Here is a 23,471-nt window from a genome sequence, read left to right as displayed (position 1 = left end):
TTCCATCCAGGAATAGTGTCAGTCCCAGCAGTAAAAAGTGATCTACGTATGACAATAAAATTTTTTAAACCGCAAAAAGAAAGGTCTTAAGCAGAGAATATTGCATGTAACAGTTACACTCATATAAAGAGGAGAAACAGAAAATAGGATCAGAGGAATCATAGGACAAATCAGAGACATGCAAAAAGCCTGGATGTCTGAAATTGTTGAAATAATTAGATGCGTTATTCATGGCACAGGGCGGCACGGTGGCGCAGTGGGTAGCGCTGCTGCCTCGCAGTTAGAAGACCTGGGGACCTGGGTTCGCTTCCCGGGTCCTCCCTGCGTGGAATTTGCATGTTCTCCCCGTGTCTGCGTGGGTTTCCTCCGGGCGCTCCGGTTTCCTCCCACAGTCCAAAGACGTGTAGGTTAGGTGGATTGGCGATTCTAAATTGGCCCTAGTGTGTGCTTGGTGTGTGGGTGTGTTTGTGTGTGTCCTGCGGTGGGATGGCACCCTGCCCAGGATTGGTTCCTGCCCTGTGCCCTGTGTTGGCTAGGATTGGCTCCGGCAGACCCCCGTGACCCTGTGTTCGGATTCAGCGGGTTGGATAATGGATGGATGGATTCATGGCACATCTGAAGCACAATTTTACGCGTTCAATCATTTGTAGGTTCAGATTTTTCAGTGTTGTTCAGAGAAGCTGTAGGATGATTTTTCAACCAGGAAGGACAGTATATTGACGAGAAAAATTCAAAGACGTTGATGCCTTGGACGTTGTTGAAGTATAACGGGAAACGGGAAGAGATAGTTATCCATTGTTTCTTTGCTTGCAGACAATCAAGATCAGTTTACTAGTGACCGAGAAAAACAATTCAAAAATAAAAATTCAGTGTAAAAAAATATCAGAATCAATAAGCAATGTGATATCACTAAAATGTTGAAGTTTCCCACCCCATGAATGGTTAACTTCCATTTCAGAAATTTACATTGTTCAGTTTATATATAGTATATTGTAATTAGAAGTTTTATCTGTGTTTTCTTGTGTATTGTTTAAATTAACCCATCCTTTAATTTGTTTCCTGTAACAGAGCCTGGTGTGGTGTACAATTTGACGATCAGTAATATCTCCACTAGCTCACTTTTTCTCAGCTGGACACCACCAAATGGCAACGTTGGAAGCTACAGAGTTGACGTTAGTGGATCCACAGTGATGAATGTGACCACGACTTCGGCATTTGCTAATCTAACTGGACTAATACCTGGAAGCATGTATACCCTCCAAGTTGTGGCCTTGGCTGTGGACAATATGACTGAAGGAGACGCAGTGGCAATCACGGGAATCACAAGTGAGCACACCTATCATCTGCTACCTGTAGATTTTTCGGTTGAATCTGTAATTTCCAAAAAACGGTGATAATCTTCCCAGTCACTTTTTACAATTGAACCACACGAATCAAAGATGGATTATTTGTCCTGCCCCCTTGTTTTCAGTGATATACAGTATTTCGATCCAAACGACACTGATAATATGCGAACATGACGGAACACTGATGAAAAATGGCTACAGTTAATGGAAGATTTTTCCGTGTTTTTGTCTAGATTTTAAATAAATGTAAACAAACTAGAAGTTTGAAATTAGCACTTTAAAAAAGAAATCAGACCTTAAATGTTTTCTCACTTCACTTAGTAACGCACTACTCCTTCAATCTATTTGCAATAATAAAAAGGACTCTTAACCATACATTTTCAGTTATTCCCCGATTATTTGCAAGTTTGCTATTTTAAAAAAGCAGAGGTTTAGTAGGTAAGCCTGGCGTGACATTACAAAGTTTTGCTAACCTTTATAGCAATGGTCTTATTGTACGTAATCGAAAGAAAATCAGTCCAGTTTCTAGAATGTTATAGTGCTTCCTCAATACCTTTCCATTATGAATTTTGAAGTGAATGCAGAGACTCAATTGTACTGATATCAACATCTCCAACAACTTTATTGAACTCCACAGATAAATATGACATCAGAATCCCTTTCCCCTAGTTAATTAGATTCAGGTTCCCCTAGTGAATCGCTAGTCAAACAAATGGGCTCTTCTGAGTTCATGAACAAGTATCCCTCTCACAGATGTATAATGCTTACAACTCCCACAACCAGAGAAAAACAATGGTGGGAATACAGAAGGAAAGAAAGGGAAGCTCGTCAAACATTAGAACACTTGCTGATATGTGTTTGAGGTTCCGTTCTGATTTTTCGAAGAGCGTCAATTTCTATTCCCTATTTTTTTTTTTTTTTGTTTTGAATTAACTATCATTACATCTCTACCGCACAGGAGTATCACAAAACAAGATTTTGACTATTGGTGAAAAGATATGAGGTAACTGTGTAATCAGTGACCCCTTGTGATGCCTAATTCTGTAATTTCCCTGCTTCAGTGAGAACGAAATTGCTCAAGAACACTTCTTAACTTTAACAAGCATTCCATCCAGGAATAGTGTCAGTCCCAGCAGTAAAAAGTGATCTACGTATGACAATAAAATTTTTTAAACCGCAAAAAGAAAGGTCTTAAGCAGAGAATATTGCATGTAACAGTTACACTCATATAAAGAGGAGAAACAGAAAATAGGATCAGAGGAATCATAGGACAAATCAGAGACATGCAAAAAGCCAGGATGTCTGAAATTGTTGAAATAATTAGATGCGTTATTCATGGCACATCTGAAGCACAATTTTACGCGTTCAATCATTTGTAGGTTCAGATTTTTCAGTGTTGTTCAGAGAAGCTGTAGGATGATTTTTCAACCAGGAAGGACAGTATATTGACGAGAAAAATTCAAAGACGTTGATGCCTTGGACGTTGTTGAAGTATAACGGGAAACGGGAAGAGATAGTTATCCATTGTTTCTTTGCTTGCAGACAATCAAGATCAGTTTACTAGTGACCGAGAAAAACAATTCAAAAATAAAAATTCAGTGTAAAAAAATATCAGAATCAATAAGCAATGTGATATCACTAAAATGTTGAAGTTTCCCACCCCATGAATGGTTAACTTCCATTTCAGAAATTTACATTGTTCAGTTTATAGTATATTGTAATTTGAAGTTTTATCTGTGTTTTCTTCTATATTGTTTAAATTAACCCATCCTTTAATTTGTTTCCTGTAACAGAGCCTGGTGTGGTGTACAATTTGACGATCAGTAATATCTCCACTAGCTCACTTTTTCTCAGCTGGACACCACCAAATGGCAACGTTGGAAGCTACAGAGTTGACGTTAGTGGATCCACAGTGATGAATGTGACCACGACTTCGGCATTTGCTAATCTAACTGGACTAATACCTGGAAGCATGTATACCCTCCAAGTTGTGGCCTTGGCTGTGGACAATATGACTGAAGGAGACGCAGTGGCAATCACGGGAATCACAAGTGAGCACACCTATCATCTGCTACCTGTAGATTTTTCGGTTGAATCTGTAATTTCCAAAAAACGGTGATAATCTTCCCAGTCACTTTTTACAATTGAACCACACGAATCAAAGATGGATTATTTGTCCTGCCCCCTTGTTTTCAGTGATATACAGTATTTCGATCCAAACGACACTGATAATATGCGAACATGACGGAACACTGATGAAAAATGGCTACAGATAATGGAAGATTTTTCCGTGTTTTTGTCTAGATTTTAAATAAATGTAAACAAACTAGAAGTTTGAAATTAGCACTTTAAAAAAGAAATCAGACCTTAAATGTTTTCTCACTTCACTTAGTAACGCACTGCTCCTTCAATCTATTTGCAATAATAAAAAGGACTCTTAACCATGCATTTTCAGTTATTCCCCGATTATTTGCAAGTTTGCTATTTTAAAAAAGCAGAGGTTTAGTAGGTAAGCCTGGCGTGACATTACAAAGTTTTGCTAACCTTTATAGCAATGGTCTTATTGTACGTAATCGAAAGAAAATCACTCAAGTTTCTAGAATGTTATAGTGCTTCCTCAATACCTTTCCATTATGAATTTTGAAGTGAATGCAGAGACTCAATTGTACTGATATCAACATCTCCAACAACTTTATTGAACTCCACAGATAAATATGACATCAGAATCCCTTTCCCCTAGTTAATTAGATTCAGGTTCCCCTAGTGAATCGCTAGTCAAACAAATGGGCTCTTCTGAGTTCATGAACAAGTATCCCTCTCACAGATGTATAATGCTTACAACTCCCACAACCAGAGAAAAACAATGGTGGGAATACAGAAGGAAAGAAAGGGAAGCTCGTCAAACATTAGAACACTTGCTGATATGTGTTTGAGGTTCCGTTCTGATTTTTCGAAGAGCGTCAATTTCTATTCCCTATTTTTTTTTTTTTTTTTGTTTTGAATTAACTATCATTACATCTCTACCGCACAGGAGTATCACAAAACAAGATTTTGACTATTGGTGAAAAGATATGAGGTAACTGTGTAATCAGTGACCCCTTGTGATGCCTAATTCTGTAATTTCCCTGCTTCAGTGAGAACAAAATTCCTCAAGAACACTTCTTAACTTTAACAAGCATTCCATCCAGGAATAGTGTCAGTCCCAGCAGTAAAAAGTGATCTACGTATGACAATAAAATTTTTTAAACCGCAAAAAGAAAGGTCTTAAGCAGAGAATATTGCATGTAACAGTTACACTCATATAAAGAGGAGAAACAGAAAATAGGATCAGAGGAATCATAGGACAAATCAGAGACATGCAAAAAGCCAGGATGTCTGAAATTGTTGAAATAATTAGATGCGTTATTCATGGCACATCTGAAGCACAATTTTACGCGTTCAATCATTTGTAGGTTCAGATTTTTCAGTGTTGTTCAGAGAAGCTGTAGGATGATTTTTCAACCAGGAAGGACAGTATATTGACGAGAAAAATTCAAAGACGTTGATGCCTTGGACGTTGTTGAAGTATAACGGGAAACGGGAAGAGATAGTTATCCATTGTTTCTTTGCTTGCAGACAATCAAGATCAGTTTACTAGTGACCGAGAAAAACAATTCAAAAATAAAAATTCAGTGTAAAAAAATATCAGAATCGATAAGCAATGTGATATCACTAAAATGTTGAAGTTTCCCACCCCATGAATGGTTAACTTCCATTTCAGAAATTTACATTGTTCAGTTTATATATAGTATATTGTAATTAGAAGTTTTATCTGTGTTTTCTTGTGTATTGTTTAAATTAACCCATCCTTTAATTTGTTTCCTGTAACAGAGCCTGGTGTGGTGTACAATTTGACGATCAGTAATATCTCCACTAGCTCACTTTTTCTCAGCTGGACACCACCAAATGGCAACGTTGGAAGCTACAGAGTTGACGTTAGTGGATCCACAGTGATGAATGTGACCACGACTTCGGCATTTGCTAATCTAACTGGACTAATACCTGGAAGCATGTATACCCTCCAAGTTGTGGCCTTGGCTGTGGACAATATGACTGAAGGAGACGCAGTGGCAATCACGGGAATCACAAGTGAGCACACCTATCATCTGCTACCTGTAGATTTTTCGGTTGAATCTGTAATTTCCAAAAAACGGTGATAATCTTCCCAGTCACTTTTTACAATTGAACCACACGAATCAAAGATGGATTATTTGTCCTGCCCCCTTGTTTTCAGTGATATACAGTATTTCGATCCAAACGACACTGATAATATGCGAACATGACGGAACACTGATGAAAAATGGCTACAGATAATGGAAGATTTTTCCGTGTTTTTGTCTAGATTTTAAATAAATGTAAACAAACTAGAAGTTTGAAATTAGCACTTTAAAAAAGAAATCAGACCTTAAATGTTTTCTCACTTCACTTAGTAACGCACTACTCCTTCAATATATTTGCAATAATAAAAAGGACTCTTAACCATACATTTTCAGTTATTCCCCGATTATTTGCAAGTTTGCTATTTTAAAAAAGCAGAGGTTTAGTAGGTAAGCCTGGCGTGACATTACAAAGTTTTGCTAACCTTTATAGCAATGGTCTTATTGTACGTAATCGAAAGAAAATCAGTCCAGTTTCTAGAATGTTATAGTGCTTCCTCAATACCTTTCCATTATGAATTTTGAAGTGAATGCAGAGACTCAATTGTACTGATATCAACATCTCCAACAACTTTATTGAACTCCACAGATAAATATGACATCAGAATCAGTTTCCCCTAGTTAATTAGATTCAGGTTCCCCTAGTGAATCGCTAGTCAAACAAATGGGCTCTTCTGAGTTCATGAACAAGTATCCCTCTCACAGATGTATAATGCTTACAACTCCCACAACCAGAGAAAAACAATGGTGGGAATACAGAAGGAAAGAAAGGGAAGCTCGTCAAACATTAGAACACTTGCTGATATGTGTTTGAGGTTCCGTTCTGATTTTTCGAAGAGCGTCAATTTCTATTCCCTATTTTTTTTTTTTTTTTTTTTTTGAATTAACTATCATTACATCTCTACCGCACAGGAGTATCACAAAACAAGATTTTGACTATTGGTGAAAAGATATGAGGTAACTGTGTAATCAGTGACCCCTTGTGATGCCTAATTCTGTAATTTCCCTGCTTCAGTGAGAACGAAATTCCTCAAGAACACTTCTTAACTTTAACAAGCATTCCATCCAGGAATAGTGTCAGTCCCAGCAGTAAAAAGTGATCTACGTATGACAATAAAATTTTTTAAACCGCAAAAAGAAAGGTCTTAAGCAGAGAATATTGCATGTAACAGTTACACTCATATAAAGAGGAGAAACAGAAAATAGGATCAGAGGAATCATAGGACAAATCAGAGACATGCAAAAAGCCTGGATGTCTGAAATTGTTGAATAATTAGATGCGTTATTCATGGCACAGGGCGGCACGGTGGCGCAGTGGGGTAGCGCTGCTGCCCTCGCAGTTAGAAGACCTGGGGACCTGGGTTCGCTTTCCCGGGTCCTCCCTGCGTGGAATTTGCATGTTCTCCCCGTGTCTGCGTGGGTTTCCTCCGGGCGCTCCGGTTTCCTCCCACAGTCCAAAGACGTGTAGGTTAGGTGGATTGGCGATTCTAAATTGGCCCTAGTGTGTGCTTGGTGTGTGGGTGTGTTTGTGTGTGTCCTGCGGTGGGATGGCACCCTGCCCAGGATTGGTTCCTGCCCTGTGCCCTGTGTTGGCTAGGATTGGCTCCGGCAGACCCCCGTGACCCTGTGTTCGGATTCAGCGGGTTGGATAATGGATGGATGGATTCATGGCACATCTGAAGCACAATTTTACGCGTTCAATCATTTGTAGGTTCAGATTTTTCAGTGTTGTTCAGAGAAGCTGTAGGATGATTTTTCAACCAGGAAGGACAGTATATTGACGAGAAAAATTCAAAGACGTTGATGCCTTGGACGTTGTTGAAGTATAACGGGAAACGGGAAGAGATAGTTATCCATTGTTTCTTTGCTTGCAGACAATCAAGATCAGTTTACTAGTGACCGAGAAAAACAATTCAAAAAGAAAAATTCAGTGTAAAAAAATATCAGAATCAATAAGCAATGTGATATCACTAAAATGTTGAAGTTTCCCACCCCATGAATGGTTAACTTCCATTTCAGAAATTTACATTGTTCAGTTTATAGTATATTGTAATTAGAAGTTTTATCTGTGTTTTCTTGTGTATTGTTTAAATTAACCCATCCTTTAATTTGTTTCCTGTAACAGAGCCTGGTGTGGTGTACAATTTGACGATCAGTAATATCTCCACTAGCTCACTTTTTCTCAGCTGGACACCACCAAATGGCAACGTTGGAAGCTACAGAGTTGACGTTAGTGGATCCACAGTGATGAATGTGACCACGACTTCGGCATTTGCTAATCTAACTGGACTAATACCTGGAAGCATGTATACCCTCCAAGTTGTGGCCTTGGCTGTGGACAATATGACTGAAGGAGACGCAGTGGCAATCACGGGAATCACAAGTGAGCACACCTATCATCTGCTACCTGTAGATTTTTCGGTTGAATCTGTAATTTCCAAAAAACGGTGATAATCTTCCCAGTCACTTTTTACAATTGAACCACACGAATCAAAGATGGATTATTTGTCCTGCCCCCTTGTTTTCAGTGATATACAGTATTTCGATCCAAACGACACTGATAATATGCGAACATGACGGAACACTGATGAAAAATGGCTACAGTTAATGGAAGATTTTTCCGTGTTTTTGTCTAGATTTTAAATAAATGTAAACAAACTAGAAGTTTGAAATTAGCACTTTAAAAAAGAAATCAGACCTTAAATGTTTTCTCACTTCACTTAGTAACGCACTACTCCTTCAATATATTTGCAATAATAAAAAGGACTCTTAACCATACATTTTCAGTTATTCCCCGATTATTTGCAAGTTTGCTATTTTAAAAAAGCAGAGGTTTAGTAGGTAAGCCTGGCGTGACATTACAAAGTTTTGCTAACCTTTATAGCAATGGTCTTATTGTACGTAATCGAAAGAAAATCAGTCCAGTTTCTAGAATGTTATAGTGCTTCCTCAATACCTTTCCATTATGAATTTTGAAGTGAATGCAGAGACTCAATTGTACTGATATCAACATCTCCAACAACTTTATTGAACTCCACAGATAAATATGACATCAGAATCCCTTTCCCCTAGTTAATTAGATTCAGGTTCCCCTAGTGAATCGCTAGTCAAACAAATGGGCTCTTCTGAGTTCATGAACAAGTATCCCTCTCACAGATGTATAATGCTTACAACTCCCACAACCAGAGAAAAACAATGGTGGGAATACAGAAGGAAAGAAAGGGAAGCTCGTCAAACATTAGAACACTTGCTGATATGTGTTTGAGGTTCCGTTCTGATTTTTCGAAGAGCGTCAATTTCTATTCCCTATTTTTTTTTTTTTTTTTTTTGAATTAACTATCATTACATCTCTACCGCACAGGAGTATCACAAAACAAGATTTTGACTATTGGTGAAAAGATATGAGGTAACTGTGTAATCAGTGACCCCTTGTGATGCCTAATTCTGTAATTTCCCTGCTTCAGTGAGAACAAAATTCCTCAAGAACACTTCTTAACTTTAACAAGCATTCCATCCAGGAATAGTGTCAGTCCCAGCAGTAAAAAGTGATCTACGTATGACAATAAAATTTTTTAAACCGCAAAAAGAAAGGTCTTAAGCAGAGAATATTGCATGTAACAGTTACACTCATATAAAGAGGAGAAACAGAAAATAGGATCAGAGGAATCATAGGACAAATCAGAGACATGCAAAAAGCCAGGATGTCTGAAATTGTTGAAATAATTAGATGCGTTATTCATGGCACATCTGAAGCACAATTTTACGCGTTCAATCATTTGTAGGTTCAGATTTTTCAGTGTTGTTCAGAGAAGCTGTAGGATGATTTTTCAACCAGGAAGGACAGTATATTGACGAGAAAAATTCAAAGACGTTGATGCCTTGGACGTTGTTGAAGTATAACGGGAAACGGGAAGAGATAGTTATCCATTGTTTCTTTGCTTGCAGACAATCAAGATCAGTTTACTAGTGACCGAGAAAAACAATTCAAAAATAAAAATTCAGTGTAAAAAAATATCAGAATCAATAAGCAATGTGATATCACTAAAATGTTGAAGTTTCCCACCCCATGAATGGTTAACTTCCATTTCAGAAATTTACATTGTTCAGTTTATAGTATATTGTAATTAGAAGTTTTATCTGTGTTTTCTTCTGTATTGTTTAAATTAACCCATCCTTTAATTTGTTTCCTGTAACAGAGCCTGGTGTGGTGTACAATTTGACGATCAGTAATATCTCCACTAGCTCACTTTTTCTCAGCTGGACACCACCAAATGGCAACGTTGGAAGCTACAGAGTTGACGTTAGTGGATCCACAGTGATGAATGTGACCACGACTTCGGCATTTGCTAATCTAACTGGACTAATACCTGGAAGCATGTATACCCTCCAAGTTGTGGCCTTGGCTGTGGACAATATGACTGAAGGAGACGCAGTGGCAATCACGGGAATCACAAGTGAGCACACCTATCATCTGCTACCTGTAGATTTTTCGGTTGAATCTGTAATTTCCAAAAAACGGTGATAATCTTCCCAGTCACTTTTTACAATTGAACCACACGAATCAAAGATGGATTATTTGTCCTGCCCCCTTGTTTTCAGTGATATACAGTATTTCGATCCAAACGACACTGATAATATGCGAACATGACGGAACACTGATGAAAAATGGCTACAGATAATGGAAGATTTTTCCGTGTTTTTGTCTAGATTTTAAATAAATGTAAACAAACTAGAAGTTTGAAATTAGCACTTTAAAAAAGAAATCAGACCTTAAATGTTTTCTCACTTCACTTAGTAACGCACTACTCCTTCAATATATTTGCAATAATAAAAAGGACTCTTAACCATGCATTTTCAGTTATTCCCCGATTATTTGCAAGTTTGCTATTTTAAAAAAGCAGAGGTTTAGTAGGTAAGCCTGGCGTGACATTACAAAGTTTTGCTAACCTTTATAGCAATGGTCTTATTGTACGTAATCGAAAGAAAATCACTCCAGTTTCTAGAATGTTATAGTGCTTCCTCAATACCTTTCCATTATGAATTTTGAAGTGAATGCAGAGACTCAATTGTACTGATGTCAACATCTCCAACAACTTTATTGAACTCCACAGATAAATATGACATCAGAATCCCTTTCCCCTAGTTAATTAGATTCAGGTTCCCCTAGTGAATCGCTAGTCAAACAAATGGGCTCTTCTGAGTTCATGAACAAGTATCCCTCTCACAGATGTATAATGCTTACAACTCCCACAACCAGAGAAAAACAATGGTGGGAATACAGAAGGAAAGAAAGGGAAGCTCGTCAAACATTAGAACACTTGCTGATATGTGTTTGAGGTTCCGTTCTGATTTTTCGAAGAGCGTCAATTTCTATTCCCTATTTTTTTTTTTTTTTGTTTTGAATTAACTATCATTACATCTCTACCGCACAGGAGTATCACAAAACAAGATTTTGACTATTGGTGAAAAGATATGAGGTAACTGTGTAATCAGTGACCCCTTGTGATGCCTAATTCTGTAATTTCCCTGCTTCAGTGAGAACAAAATTCCTCAAGAACACTTCTTAACTTTAACAAGCATTCCATCCAGGAATAGTGTCAGTCCCAGCAGTAAAAAGTGATCTACGTATGACAATAAAATTTTTTAAACCGCAAAAAGAAAGGTCTTAAGCAGAGAATATTGCATGTAACAGTTACACTCATATAAAGAGGAGAAACAGAAAATAGGATCAGAGGAATCATAGGACAAATCAGAGACATGCAAAAAGCCAGGATGTCTGAAATTGTTGAAATAATTAGATGCGTTATTCATGGCACATCTGAAGCACAATTTTACGCGTTCAATCATTTGTAGGTTCAGATTTTTCAGTGTTGTTCAGAGAAGCTGTAGGATGATTTTTCAACCAGGAAGGACAGTATATTGACGAGAAAAATTCAAAGACGTTGATGCCTTGGACGTTGTTGAAGTATAACGGGAAACGGGAAGAGATAGTTATCCATTGTTTCTTTGCTTGCAGACAATCAAGATCAGTTTACTAGTGACCGAGAAAAACAATTCAAAAATAAAAATTCAGTGTAAAAAAAATATCAGAATCAATAAGCAATGTGATATCACTAAAATGTTGAAGTTTCCCACCCCATGAATGGTTAACTTCCATTTCAGAAATTTACATTGTTCAGTTTATAGTATATTGTAATTAGAAGTTTTATCTGTGTTTTCTTCTGTATTGTTTAAATTAACCCATCCTTTAATTTGTTTCCTGTAACAGAGCCTGGTGTGGTGTACAATTTGACGATCAGTAATATCTCCACTAGCTCACTTTTTCTCAGCTGGACACCACCAAATGGCAACGTTGGAAGCTACAGAGTTGACGTTAGTGGATCCACAGTGATGAATGTGACTACGACTTCGGCATTTGCTAATCTAACTGGACTAATACCTGGAAGCATGTATACCCTCCAAGTTGTGGCCTTGGCTGTGGACAATATGACTGAAGGAGACGCAGTGGCAATCACGGGAATCACAAGTGAGCACACCTATCATCTGCTACCTGTAGATTTTTCGGTTGAATCTGTAATTTCCAAAAAACGGTGATAATCTTCCCAGTCACTTTTTACAATTGAACCACACGAATCAAAGATGGATTATTTGTCCTGCCCCCTTGTTTTCAGTGATATACAGTATTTCGATCCAAACGACACTGATAATATGCGAACATGACGGAACACTGATGAAAAATGGCTACAGATAATGGAAGATTTTTCCGTGTTTTTGTCTAGATTTTAAATAAATGTAAACAAACTAGAAGTTTGAAATTAGCACTTTAAAAAAGAAATCAGACCTTAAATGTTTTCTCACTTCACTTAGTAACGCACTACTCCTTCAATACATTTGCAATAATAAAAAGGACTCTTAACCATACATTTTCAGTTATTCCCCGATTATTTGCAAGTTTGCTATTTTAAAAAAGCAGAGGTTTAGTAGGTAAGCCTGGCGTGACATTACAAAGTTTTGCTAACCTTTATAGCAATGGTCTTATTGTACGTAATCGAAAGAAAATCACTCCAGTTTCTAGAATGTTATAGTGCTTCCTCAATACCTTTCCATTATGAATTTTGAAGTGAATGCAGAGACTCAATTGTACTGATATCAACATCTCCAACAACTTTATTGAACTCCACAGATAAATATGACATCAGAATCCCTTTCCCCTAGTTAATTAGATTCAGGTTCCCCTAGTGAATCGCTAGTCAAACAAATGGGCTCTTCTGAGTTCATGAACAAGTATCCCTCTCACAGATGTATAATGCTTACAACTCCCACAACCAGAGAAAAACAATGGTGGGAATACAGAAGGAAAGAAAGGGAAGCTCGTCAAACATTAGAACACTTGCTGATATGTGTTTGAGGTTCCGTTCTGATTTTTCGAAGAGCGTCAATTTCTATTCCCTATTTTTTTTTTTTTTTTGTTTTGAATTAACTATCATTACATCTCTACCGCACAGGAGTATCACAAAACAAGATTTTGACTATTGGTGAAAAGATATGAGGTAACTGTGTAATCAGTGACCCCTTGTGATGCCTAATTCTGTAATTTCCCTGCTTCAGTGAGAACAAAATTCCTCAAGAACACTTCTTAACTTTAACAAGCATTCCATCCAGGAATAGTGTCAGTCCCAGCAGTAAAAAGTGATCTACGTATGACAATAAAATTTTTTAAACCGCAAAAAGAAAGGTCTTAAGCAGAGAATATTGCATGTAACAGTTACACTCATATAAAGAGGAGAAACAGAAAATAGGATCAGAGGAATCATAGGACAAATCAGAGACATGCAAAAAGCCTGGATGTCTGAAATTGTTGAAATAATTAGATGCGTTATTCATGGCACAGGGCGGCACGGTGGCGCAGTGGGTAGCGCTGCTGCCTCGCAGTTAGAAGACCTGGGGACCTGGGTTCGCTTCCCGGGTCCTCCCTGCGTGGAATTTGCATGTTCTCCCCGTGTCTGCGTGGGTTTTCTCCGGGCGCTCCGGTTTCCTCCCACAGTCCAAAGACATGTAGGTTAGGTGGATTGGCGATTCTAAATTGGCCCTAGTGTGTGCTTGGTGTGTGGGTGTGTTTGTGTGTGTCCTGCGGTGGGTTGGCACCCTGCCCAGGATTGGTTCCTGCCCTGTGCCCTGTGTTGGCTGGGATTGGCTCCGGCAGACCCCCGTGACCCTGTGTTCGGATTCAGCGGGTTGGATAATGGATGGATGGATTCATGGCACATCTGAAGCACAATTTTACGCGTTCAATCATTTGTAGGTTCAGATTTTTCAGTGTTGTTCAGAGAAGCTGTAGGATGATTTTTCAACCAGGAAGGACAGTATATTGACGAGAAAAATTCAAAGACGTTGATGCCTTGGACTTTGTTGAAGTATAACGGGAAACGGGAAGAGATAGTTATCCATTGTTTCTTTGCTTGCAGACAATCAAGATCAGTTTACTAGTGACCGAGAAAAACAATTCAAAAATAAAAATTCAGTGTAAAAAAATATCAGAATCAATAAGCAATGTGATATCACTAAAATGTTGAAGTTTCCCACCCCATGAATGGTTAACTTCCATTTCAGAAATTTACATTGTTCAGTTTATAGTATATTGTAATTAGAAGTTTTATCTGTGTTTTCTTCTGTATTGTTTAAATTAACCCATCCTTTAATTTGTTTCCTGTAACAGAGCCTGGTGTGGTGTACAATTTGACGATCAGTAATATCTCCACTAGCTCACTTTTTCTCAGCTGGACACCACCAAATGGCAACGTTGGAAGCTACAGAGTTGACGTTAGTGGATCCACAGTGATGAATGTGACCACGACTTCGGCATTTGCTAATCTAACTGGACTAATACCTGGAAGCATGTATACCCTCCAAGTTGTGGCCTTGGCTGTGGACAATATGACTGAAGGAGACGCAGTGGCAATCACGGGAATCACAAGTGAGCACACCTATCATCTGCTACCTGTAGATTTTTCGGTTGAATCTGTAATTTCCAAAAAACGGTGATAATCTTCCCAGTCACTTTTTACAATTGAACCACACGAATCAAAGATGGATTATTTGTCCTGCCCCCTTGTTTTCAGTGATATACAGTATTTCGATCCAAACGACACTGATAATATGCGAACATGACGGAACACTGATGAAAAATGGCTACAGTTAATGGAAGATTTTTCCGTGTTTTTGTCTAGATTTTAAATAAATGTAAACAAACTAGAAGTTTGAAATTAGCACTTTAAAAAAGAAATCAGACCTTAAATGTTTTCTCACTTCACTTAGTAACGCACTACTCCTTCAATATATTTGCAATAATAAAAAGGACTCTTAACCATACATTTTCAGTTATTCCCCGATTATTTGCAAGTTTGCTATTTTAAAAAAGCAGAGGTTTAGTAGGTAAGCCTGGCGTGACATTACAAAGTTTTGCTAACCTTTATAGCAATGGTCTTATTGTACGTAATCGAAAGAAAATCACTCAAGTTTCTAGAATGTTATAGTGCTTCCTCAATACCTTTCCATTATGAATTTTGAAGTGAATGCAGAGACTCAATTGTACTGATATCAACATCTCCAACAACTTTATTGAACTCCACAGATAAATATGACATCAGAATCCCTTTCCCCTAGTTAATTAGATTCAGGTTCCCCTAGTGAATCGCTAGTCAAACAAATGGGCTCTTCTGAGTTCATGAACAAGTATCCCTCTCACAGATGTATAATGCTTACAACTCCCACAACCAGAGAAAAACAATGGTGGGAATACAGAAGGAAAGAAAGGGAAGCTCGTCAAACATTAGAACACTTGCTGATATGTGTTTGAGGTTCCGTTCTGATTTTTCGAAGAGCGTCAATTTCTATTCCCTATTTTTTTTTTTTTTTGTTTTGAATTAACTATCATTACATCTCTACCGCACAGGAGTATCACAAAACAAGATTTTGACTATTGGTGAAAAGATATGAGGTAACTGTGTAATCAGTGACCCCTTGTGATGCCTAATTCTGTAATTTCCCTGCTTCAGTGAGAACAAAATTCCTCAAGAACACTTCTTAACTTTAACAAGCATTCCATCCAGGAATAGTGTCAGTCCCAGCAGTAAAAAGTGATCTACGTATGACAATAAAATTTTTTAAACCGCAAAAAGAAAGGTCTTAAGCAGAGAATATTGCATGTAACAGTTACACTCATATAAAGAGGAGAAACAGAAAATAGGATCAGAGGAATCATAGGACAAATCAGAGACATGCAAAAAGCCAGGATGTCTGAAATTGTTGAAATAATTAGATGCGTTATTCATGGCACATCTGAAGCACAATTTTACGCGTTCAATCATTTGTAGGTTCAGATTTTTCAGTGTTGTTCAGAGAAGCTGTAGGATGATTTTTCAACCAGGAAGGACAGTATATTGACGAGAAAAATTCAAAGACGTTGATGCCTTGGACGTTGTTGAAGTATAACGGGAAACGGGAAGAGATAGTTATCCATTGTTTCTTTGCTTGCAGACAATCAAGATCAGTTTACTAGTGACCGAGAAAAACAATTCAAAAATAAAAATTCAGTGTAAAAAAATATCAGAATGAATAAGCAATGTGATATCACTAAAATGTTGAAGTTTCCCACCCCATGAATGGTTAACTTCCATTTCAGAAATTTACATTGTTCAGTTTATAGTATATTGTAATTAGAAGTTTTATCTGTGTTTTCTTGTGTATTGTTTAAATTAACCCATCCTTTAATTTGTTTCCTGTAACAGAGCCTGGTGTGGTGTACAATTTGACGATCAGTAATATCTCCACTAGCTCACTTTTTCTCAGCTGGACACCACCAAATGGCAACGTTGGAAGCTACAGAGTTGACGTTAGTGGATCCACAGTGATGAATGTGACCACGACTTCGGCATTTGCTAATCTAACTGGACTAATACCTGGAAGCATGTATACCCTCCAAGTTGTGGCCTTGGCTGTGGACAATATGACTGAAGGAGACGCAGTGGCAATCACGGGAATCACAAGTGAGCACACCTATCATCTGCTACCTGTAGATTTTTCGGTTGAATCTGTAATTTCCAAAAAACGGTGATAATCTTCCCAGTCACTTTTTACAATTGAACCACACGAATCAAAGATGGATTATTTGTCCTGCCCCCTTGTTTTCAGTGATATACAGTATTTCGATCCAAACGACACTGATAATATGCGAACATGACGGAACACTGATGAAAAATGGCTACAGTTAATGGAAGATTTTTCCGTGTTTTTGTCTAGATTTTAAATAAATGTAAACAAACTAGAAGTTTGAAATTAGCACTTTAAAAAAGAAATCAGACCTTAAATGTTTTCTCACTTCACTTAGTAACGCACTACTCCTTCAATATATTTGCAATAATAAAAAGGACTCTTAACCATACATTTTCAGTTATTCCCCGATTATTTGCAAGTTTGCTATTTTAAAAAAGCAGAGGTTTAGTAGGTAAGCCTGGCGTGACATTACAAAGTTTTGCTAACCTTTATAGCAATGGTCTTATTGTACGTAATCGAAAGAAAATCAGTCCAGTTTCTAGAATGTTATAGTGCTTCCTCAATACCTTTCCATTATGAATTTTGAAGTGAATGCAGAGACTCAATTGTACTGATATCAACATCTCCAACAACTTTATTGAACTCCAGAGATAAATATGACATCAGAATCCCTTTCCCCTAGTTAATTAGATTCAGGTTCCCCTAGTGAATCGCTAGTCAAACAAATGGGCTCTTCTGAGTTCATGAACAAGTATCCCTCTCACAGATGTATAATGCTTACAACTCCCACAACCAGAGAAAAACAATGGTGGGAATACAGAAGGAAAGAAAGGGAAGCTCGTCAAACATTAGAACACTTGCTGATATGTGTTTGAGGTTCCGTTCTGATTTTTCGAAGAGCGTCAATTTCTATTCCCTATTTTTTTTTTTTTTTGTTTTGAATTAACTATCATTACATCTCTACCGCACAGGAGTATCACAAAACAAGATTTTGACTATTGGTGAAAAGATATGAGGTAACTGTGTAATCAGTGACCCCTTGTGATGCCTAATTCTGTAATTTCCCTGCTTCAGTGAGAACAAAATTCCTCAAGAACACTTCTTAACTTTAACAAGCATTCCATCCAGGAATAGTGTCAGTCCCAGCAGTAAAAAGTGATCTACGTATGACAATAAAATTTTTTAAACCGCAAAAAGAAAGGTCTTAAGCAGAGAATATTGCATGTAACAGTTACACTCATATAAAGAGGAGAAACAGAAAATAGGATCAGAGGAATCATAGGACAAATCAGAGACATGCAAAAAGCCAGGATGTCTGAAATTGTTGAAATAATTAGATGCGTTATTCATGGCACATCTGAAGCACAATTTTACGCGTTCAATCATTTGTAGGTTCAGATTTTTCAGTGTTGTTCAGAGAAGCTGTAGGATGATTTTTCAACCAGGAAGGACAGTATATTGACGAGAAAAATTCAAAGACGTTGATGCCTTGGACGTTGTTGAAGTATAACGGGAAACGGGAAGAGATAGTTATCCATTGTTTCTTTGCTTGCAGACAATCAAGATCAGTTTACTAGTGACCGAGAAAAACAATTCAAAAATAAAAATTCAGTGTAAAAAAATATCAGAATGAATAAGCAATGTGATATCACTAAAATGTTGAAGTTTCCCACCCCATGAATGGTTAACTTCCATTTCAGAAATTTACATTGTTCAGTTTATAGTATATTGTAATTAGAAGTTTTATCTGTGTTTTCTTGTGTATTGTTTAAATTAACCCATCCTTTAATTTGTTTCCTGTAACAGAGCCTGGTGTGGTGTACAATTTGACGATCAGTAATATCTCCACTAGCTCACTTTTTCTCAGCTGGACACCACCAAATGGCAACGTTGGAAGCTACAGAGTTGACGTTAGTGGATCCACAGTGATGAATGTGACCACGACTTCGGCATTTGCTAATCTAACTGGACTAATACCTGGAAGCATGTATACCCTCCAAGTTGTGGCCTTGGCTGTGGACAATATGACTGAAGGAGACGCAGTGGCAATCACGGGAATCACAAGTGAGCACACCTATCATCTGCTACCTGTAGATTTTTCGGTTGAATCTGTAATTTCCAAAAAACGGTGATAATCTTCCCAGTCACTTTTTACAATTGAACCACACGAATCAAAGATGGATTATTTGTCCTGCCCCCTTGTTTTCAGTGATATACAGTATTTCGATCCAAACGACACTGATAATATGCGAACATGACGGAACACTGATGAAAAATGGCTACAGTTAATGGAAGATTTTTCCGTGTTTTTGTCTAGATTTTAAATAAATGTAAACAAACTAGAAGTTTGAAATTAGCACTTTAAAAAAGAAATCAGACCTTAAATGTTTTCTCACTTCACTTAGTAACGCACTACTCCTTCAATATATTTGCAATAATAAAAAGGACTCTTAACCATACATTTTCAGTTATTCCCCGATTATTTGCAAGTTTGCTATTTTAAAAAAGCAGAGGTTTAGTAGGTAAGCCTGGCGTGACATTACAAAGTTTTGCTAACCTTTATAGCAATGGTCTTATTGTACGTAATCGAAAGAAAATCACTCAAGTTTCTAGAATGTTATAGTGCTTCCTCAATACCTTTCCATTATGAATTTTGAAGTGAATGCAGAGACTCAATTGTACTGATATCAACATCTCCAACAACTTTATTGAACTCCACAGATAAATATGACATCAGAATCCCTTTCCCCTAGTTAATTAGATTCAGGTTCCCCTAGTGAATCGCTAGTCAAACAAATGGGCTCTTCTGAGTTCATGAACAAGTATCCCTCTCACAGATGTATAATGCTTACAACTCCCACAACCAGAGAAAAACAATGGTGGGAATACAGAAGGAAAGAAAGGGAAGCTCGTCAAACATTAGAACACTTGCTGATATGTGTTTGAGGTTCCGTTCTGATTTTTCGAAGAGCGTCAATTTCTATTCCCTATTTTTTTTTTTTTTTGTTTTGAATTAACTATCATTACATCTCTACCGCACAGGAGTATCACAAAACAAGATTTTGACTATTGGTGAAAAGATATGAGGTAACTGTGTAATCAGTGACCCCTTGTGATGCCTAATTCTGTAATTTCCCTGCTTCAGTGAGAACAAAATTCCTCAAGAACACTTCTTAACTTTAACAAGCATTCCATCCAGGAATAGTGTCAGTCCCAGCAGTAAAAAGTGATCTACGTATGACAATAAAATTTTTTAAACCGCAAAAAGAAAGGTCTTAAGCAGAGAATATTGCATGTAACAGTTACACTCATATAAAGAGGAGAAACAGAAAATAGGATCAGAGGAATCATAGGACAAATCAGAGACATGCAAAAAGCCAGGATGTCTGAAATTGTTGAAATAATTAGATGCGTTATTCATGGCACATCTGAAGCACAATTTTACGCGTTCAATCATTTGTAGGTTCAGATTTTTCAGTGTTGTTCAGAGAAGCTGTAGGATGATTTTTCAACCAGGAAGGACAGTATATTGACGAGAAAAATTCAAAGACGTTGATGCCTTGGACGTTGTTGAAGTATAACGGGAAACGGGAAGAGATAGTTATCCATTGTTTCTTTGCTTGCAGACAATCAAGATCAGTTTACTAGTGACCGAGAAAAACAATTCAAAAATAAAAATTCAGTGTAAAAAAATATCAGAATCAATAAGCAATGTGATATCACTAAAATGTTGAAGTTTCCCACCCCATGAATGGTTAACTTCCATTTCAGAAATTTACATTGTTCAGTTTATATATAGTATATTGTAATTAGAAGTTTTATCTGTGTTTTCTTGTGTATTGTTTAAATTAACCCATCCTTTAATTTGTTTCCTGTAACAGAGCCTGGTGTGGTGTACAATTTGACGATCAGTAATATCTCCACTAGCTCACTTTTTCTCAGCTGGACACCACCAAATGGCAACGTTGGAAGCTACAGAGTTGACGTTAGTGGATCCACAGTGATGAATGTGACCACGACTTCGGCATTTGCTAATCTAACAGGACTAATACCTGGAAGCATGTATACCCTCCAAGTTGTGGCCTTGGCTGTGGACAATATGACTGAAGGAGACGCAGTGGCAATCACGGGAATCACAAGTGAGCACACCTATCATCTGCTACCTGTAGATTTTTCGGTTGAATCTTTAATTTCCAAAAAACGGTGATAATCTTCCCAGTCACTTTTTACAATTGAACCACACGAATCAAAGATGTATTATTTGTCCTGCCCCCTTGTTTTCAGTGATATACAGTATTTCGATCCAAACGACACTGATAATATGCGAACATGACGGAACACTGATGAAAAATGGCTACAGTTAATGGAAGATTTTTCCGTGTTTTTGTCTAGATTTTAAATAAATGTAAACAAACTAGAAGTTTGAAATTAGCACTTTAAAAAAGAAATCAGACCTTAAATGTTTTCTCACTTCACTTAGTAACGCACTACTCCTTCAATATATTTGCAATAATAAAAAGGACTCTTAACCATACATTTTCAGTTATTCCCCGATTATTTGCAAGTTTGCTATTTTAAAAAAGCAGAGGTTTAGTAGGTAAGCCTGGCGTGACATTACAAAGTTTTGCTAACCTTTATAGCAATGGTCTTATTGTACGTAATCGAAAGAAAATCACTCAAGTTTCTAGAATGTTATAGTGCTTCCTCAATACCTTTCCATTATGAATTTTGAAGTGAATGCAGAGACTCAATTGTACTGATATCAACATCTCCAACAACTTTATTGAACTCCACAGATAAATATGACATCAGAATCCCTTTCCCCTAGTTAATTAGATTCAGGTTCCCCTAGTGAATCGCTAGTCAAACAAATGGGCTCTTCTGAGTTCATGAACAAGTATCCCTCTCACAGATGTATAATGCTTACAACTCCCACAACCAGAGAAAAACAATGGTGGGAATACAGAAGGAAAGAAAGGGAAGCTCGTCAAACATTAGAACACTTGCTGATATGTGTTTGAGGTTCCGTTCTGATTTTTCGAAGAGCGTCAATTTCTATTCCCTATTTTTTTTTTTTTTTTTTTTTAATTAACTATCATTACATCTCTACCGCACAGGAGTATCACAAAACAAGATTTTGACTATTGGTGAAAAGATATGAGGTAACTGTGTAATCAGTGACCCCTTGTGATGCCTAATTCTGTAATTTCCCTGCTTCAGTGAGAACAAAATTCCTCAAGAACACTTCTTAACTTTAACAAGCATTCCATCCAGGAATAGTGTCAGTCCCAGCAGTAAAAAGTGATCTACGTATGACAATAAAATTTTTTAAACCGCAAAAAGAAAGGTCTTAAGCAGAGAATATTGCATGTAACAGTTACACTCATATAAAGAGGAGAAACAGAAAATAGGATCAGAGGAATCATAGGACAAATCAGAGACATGCAAAAAGCCAGGATGTCTGAAATTGTTGAAATAATTAGATGCGTTATTCATGGCACATCTGAAGCACAATTTTACGCGTTCAATCATTTGTAGGTTCAGATTTTTCAGTGTTGTTCAGAGAAGCTGTAGGATGATTTTTCAACCAGGAAGGACAGTATATTGACGAGAAAAATTCAAAGACGTTGATGCCTTGGACGTTGTTGAAGTATAACGGGAAACGGGAAGAGATAGTTATCCATTGTTTCTTTGCTTGCAGACAATCAAGATCAGTTTACTAGTGACCGAGAAAAACAATTCAAAAATAAAAATTCAGTGTAAAAAAATATCAGAATCAATAAGCAATGTGATATCACTAAAATGTTGAAGTTTCCCACCCCATGAATGGTTAACTTCCATTTCAGAAATTTACATTGTTCAGTTTATATATAGTATATTGTAATTAGAAGTTTTATCTGTGTTTTCTTGTGTATTGTTTAAATTAACCCATCCTTTAATTTGTTTCCTGTAACAGAGCCTGGTGTGGTGTACAATTTGACGATCAGTAATATCTCCACTAGCTCACTTTTTCTCAGCTGGACACCACCAAATGGCAACGTTGGAAGCTACAGAGTTGACGTTAGTGGATCCACAGTGATGAATGTGACTACGACTTCGGCATTTGCTAATCTAACTGGACTAATACCTGGAAGCATGTATACCCTCCAAGTTGTGGCCTTGGCTGTGGACAATATGACTGAAGGAGACGCAGTGGCAATCACGGGAATCACAAGTGAGCACACCTATCATCTGCTACCTGTAGATTTTTCGGTTGAATCTGTAATTTCCAAAAAACGGTGATAATCTTCCCAGTCACTTTTTACAATTGAACCACACGAATCAAAGATGGATTATTTGTCCTGCCCCCTTGTTTTCAGTGATATACAGTATTTCGATCCAAACGACACTGATAATATGCGAACATGACGGAACACTGATGAAAAATGGCTACAGTTAATGGAAGATTTTTCCGTGTTTTTGTCTAGATTTTAAATAAATGTAAACAAACTAGAAGTTTGAAATTAGCACTTTAAAAAAGAAATCAGACCTTAAATGTTTTCTCACTTCACTTAGTAACGCACTACTCCTTCAATATATTTGCAATAATAAAAAGGACTCTTAACCATGCATTTTCAGTTATTCCCCGATTATTTGCAAGTTTGCTATTTTAAAAAAGCAGAGGTTTAGTAGGTAAGCCTGGCGTGACATTACAAAGTTTTGCTAACCTTTATAGCAATGGTCTTATTGTACGTAATCGAAAGAAAATCAGTCCAGTTTCTAGAATGTTATAGTGCTTCCTCAATACCTTTCCATTATGAATTTTGAAGTGAATGCAGAGACTCAATTGTACTGATGTCAACATCTCCAACAACTTTATTGAACTCCACAGATAAAT

The 23,471-nt window shown here is 37.3% G+C and overlaps 1 protein-coding gene across 1 annotated transcript in view; it reads left to right on the top strand.

The window, feature by feature from the left end:
• Positions 1 to 23,471, top strand: part of LOC114645459 (receptor-type tyrosine-protein phosphatase eta-like) — a 104,345-nt gene that overhangs the window by 19,303 nt on the left and 61,571 nt on the right. The window contains exons 3-6 of the mRNA XM_051922877.1: positions 7,668 to 7,925; positions 11,811 to 12,068; positions 18,401 to 18,658; positions 22,551 to 22,808. Coding sequence (XP_051778837.1) covers positions 7,668 to 7,925; positions 11,811 to 12,068; positions 18,401 to 18,658; positions 22,551 to 22,808 — 1,032 coding nt within the window. The remainder of the gene's footprint in view (positions 1 to 7,667; positions 7,926 to 11,810; positions 12,069 to 18,400; positions 18,659 to 22,550; positions 22,809 to 23,471) is intronic.

This window comes from Erpetoichthys calabaricus, chromosome 2 (assembly GCF_900747795.2).
Source record: "Erpetoichthys calabaricus chromosome 2, fErpCal1.3, whole genome shotgun sequence".
NCBI lineage: Eukaryota > Metazoa > Chordata > Cladistia > Polypteriformes > Polypteridae > Erpetoichthys > Erpetoichthys calabaricus.
Note: the sequence above shows the minus strand (reverse complement) of the source record. Positions and strands in the feature narration are given on the sequence as shown.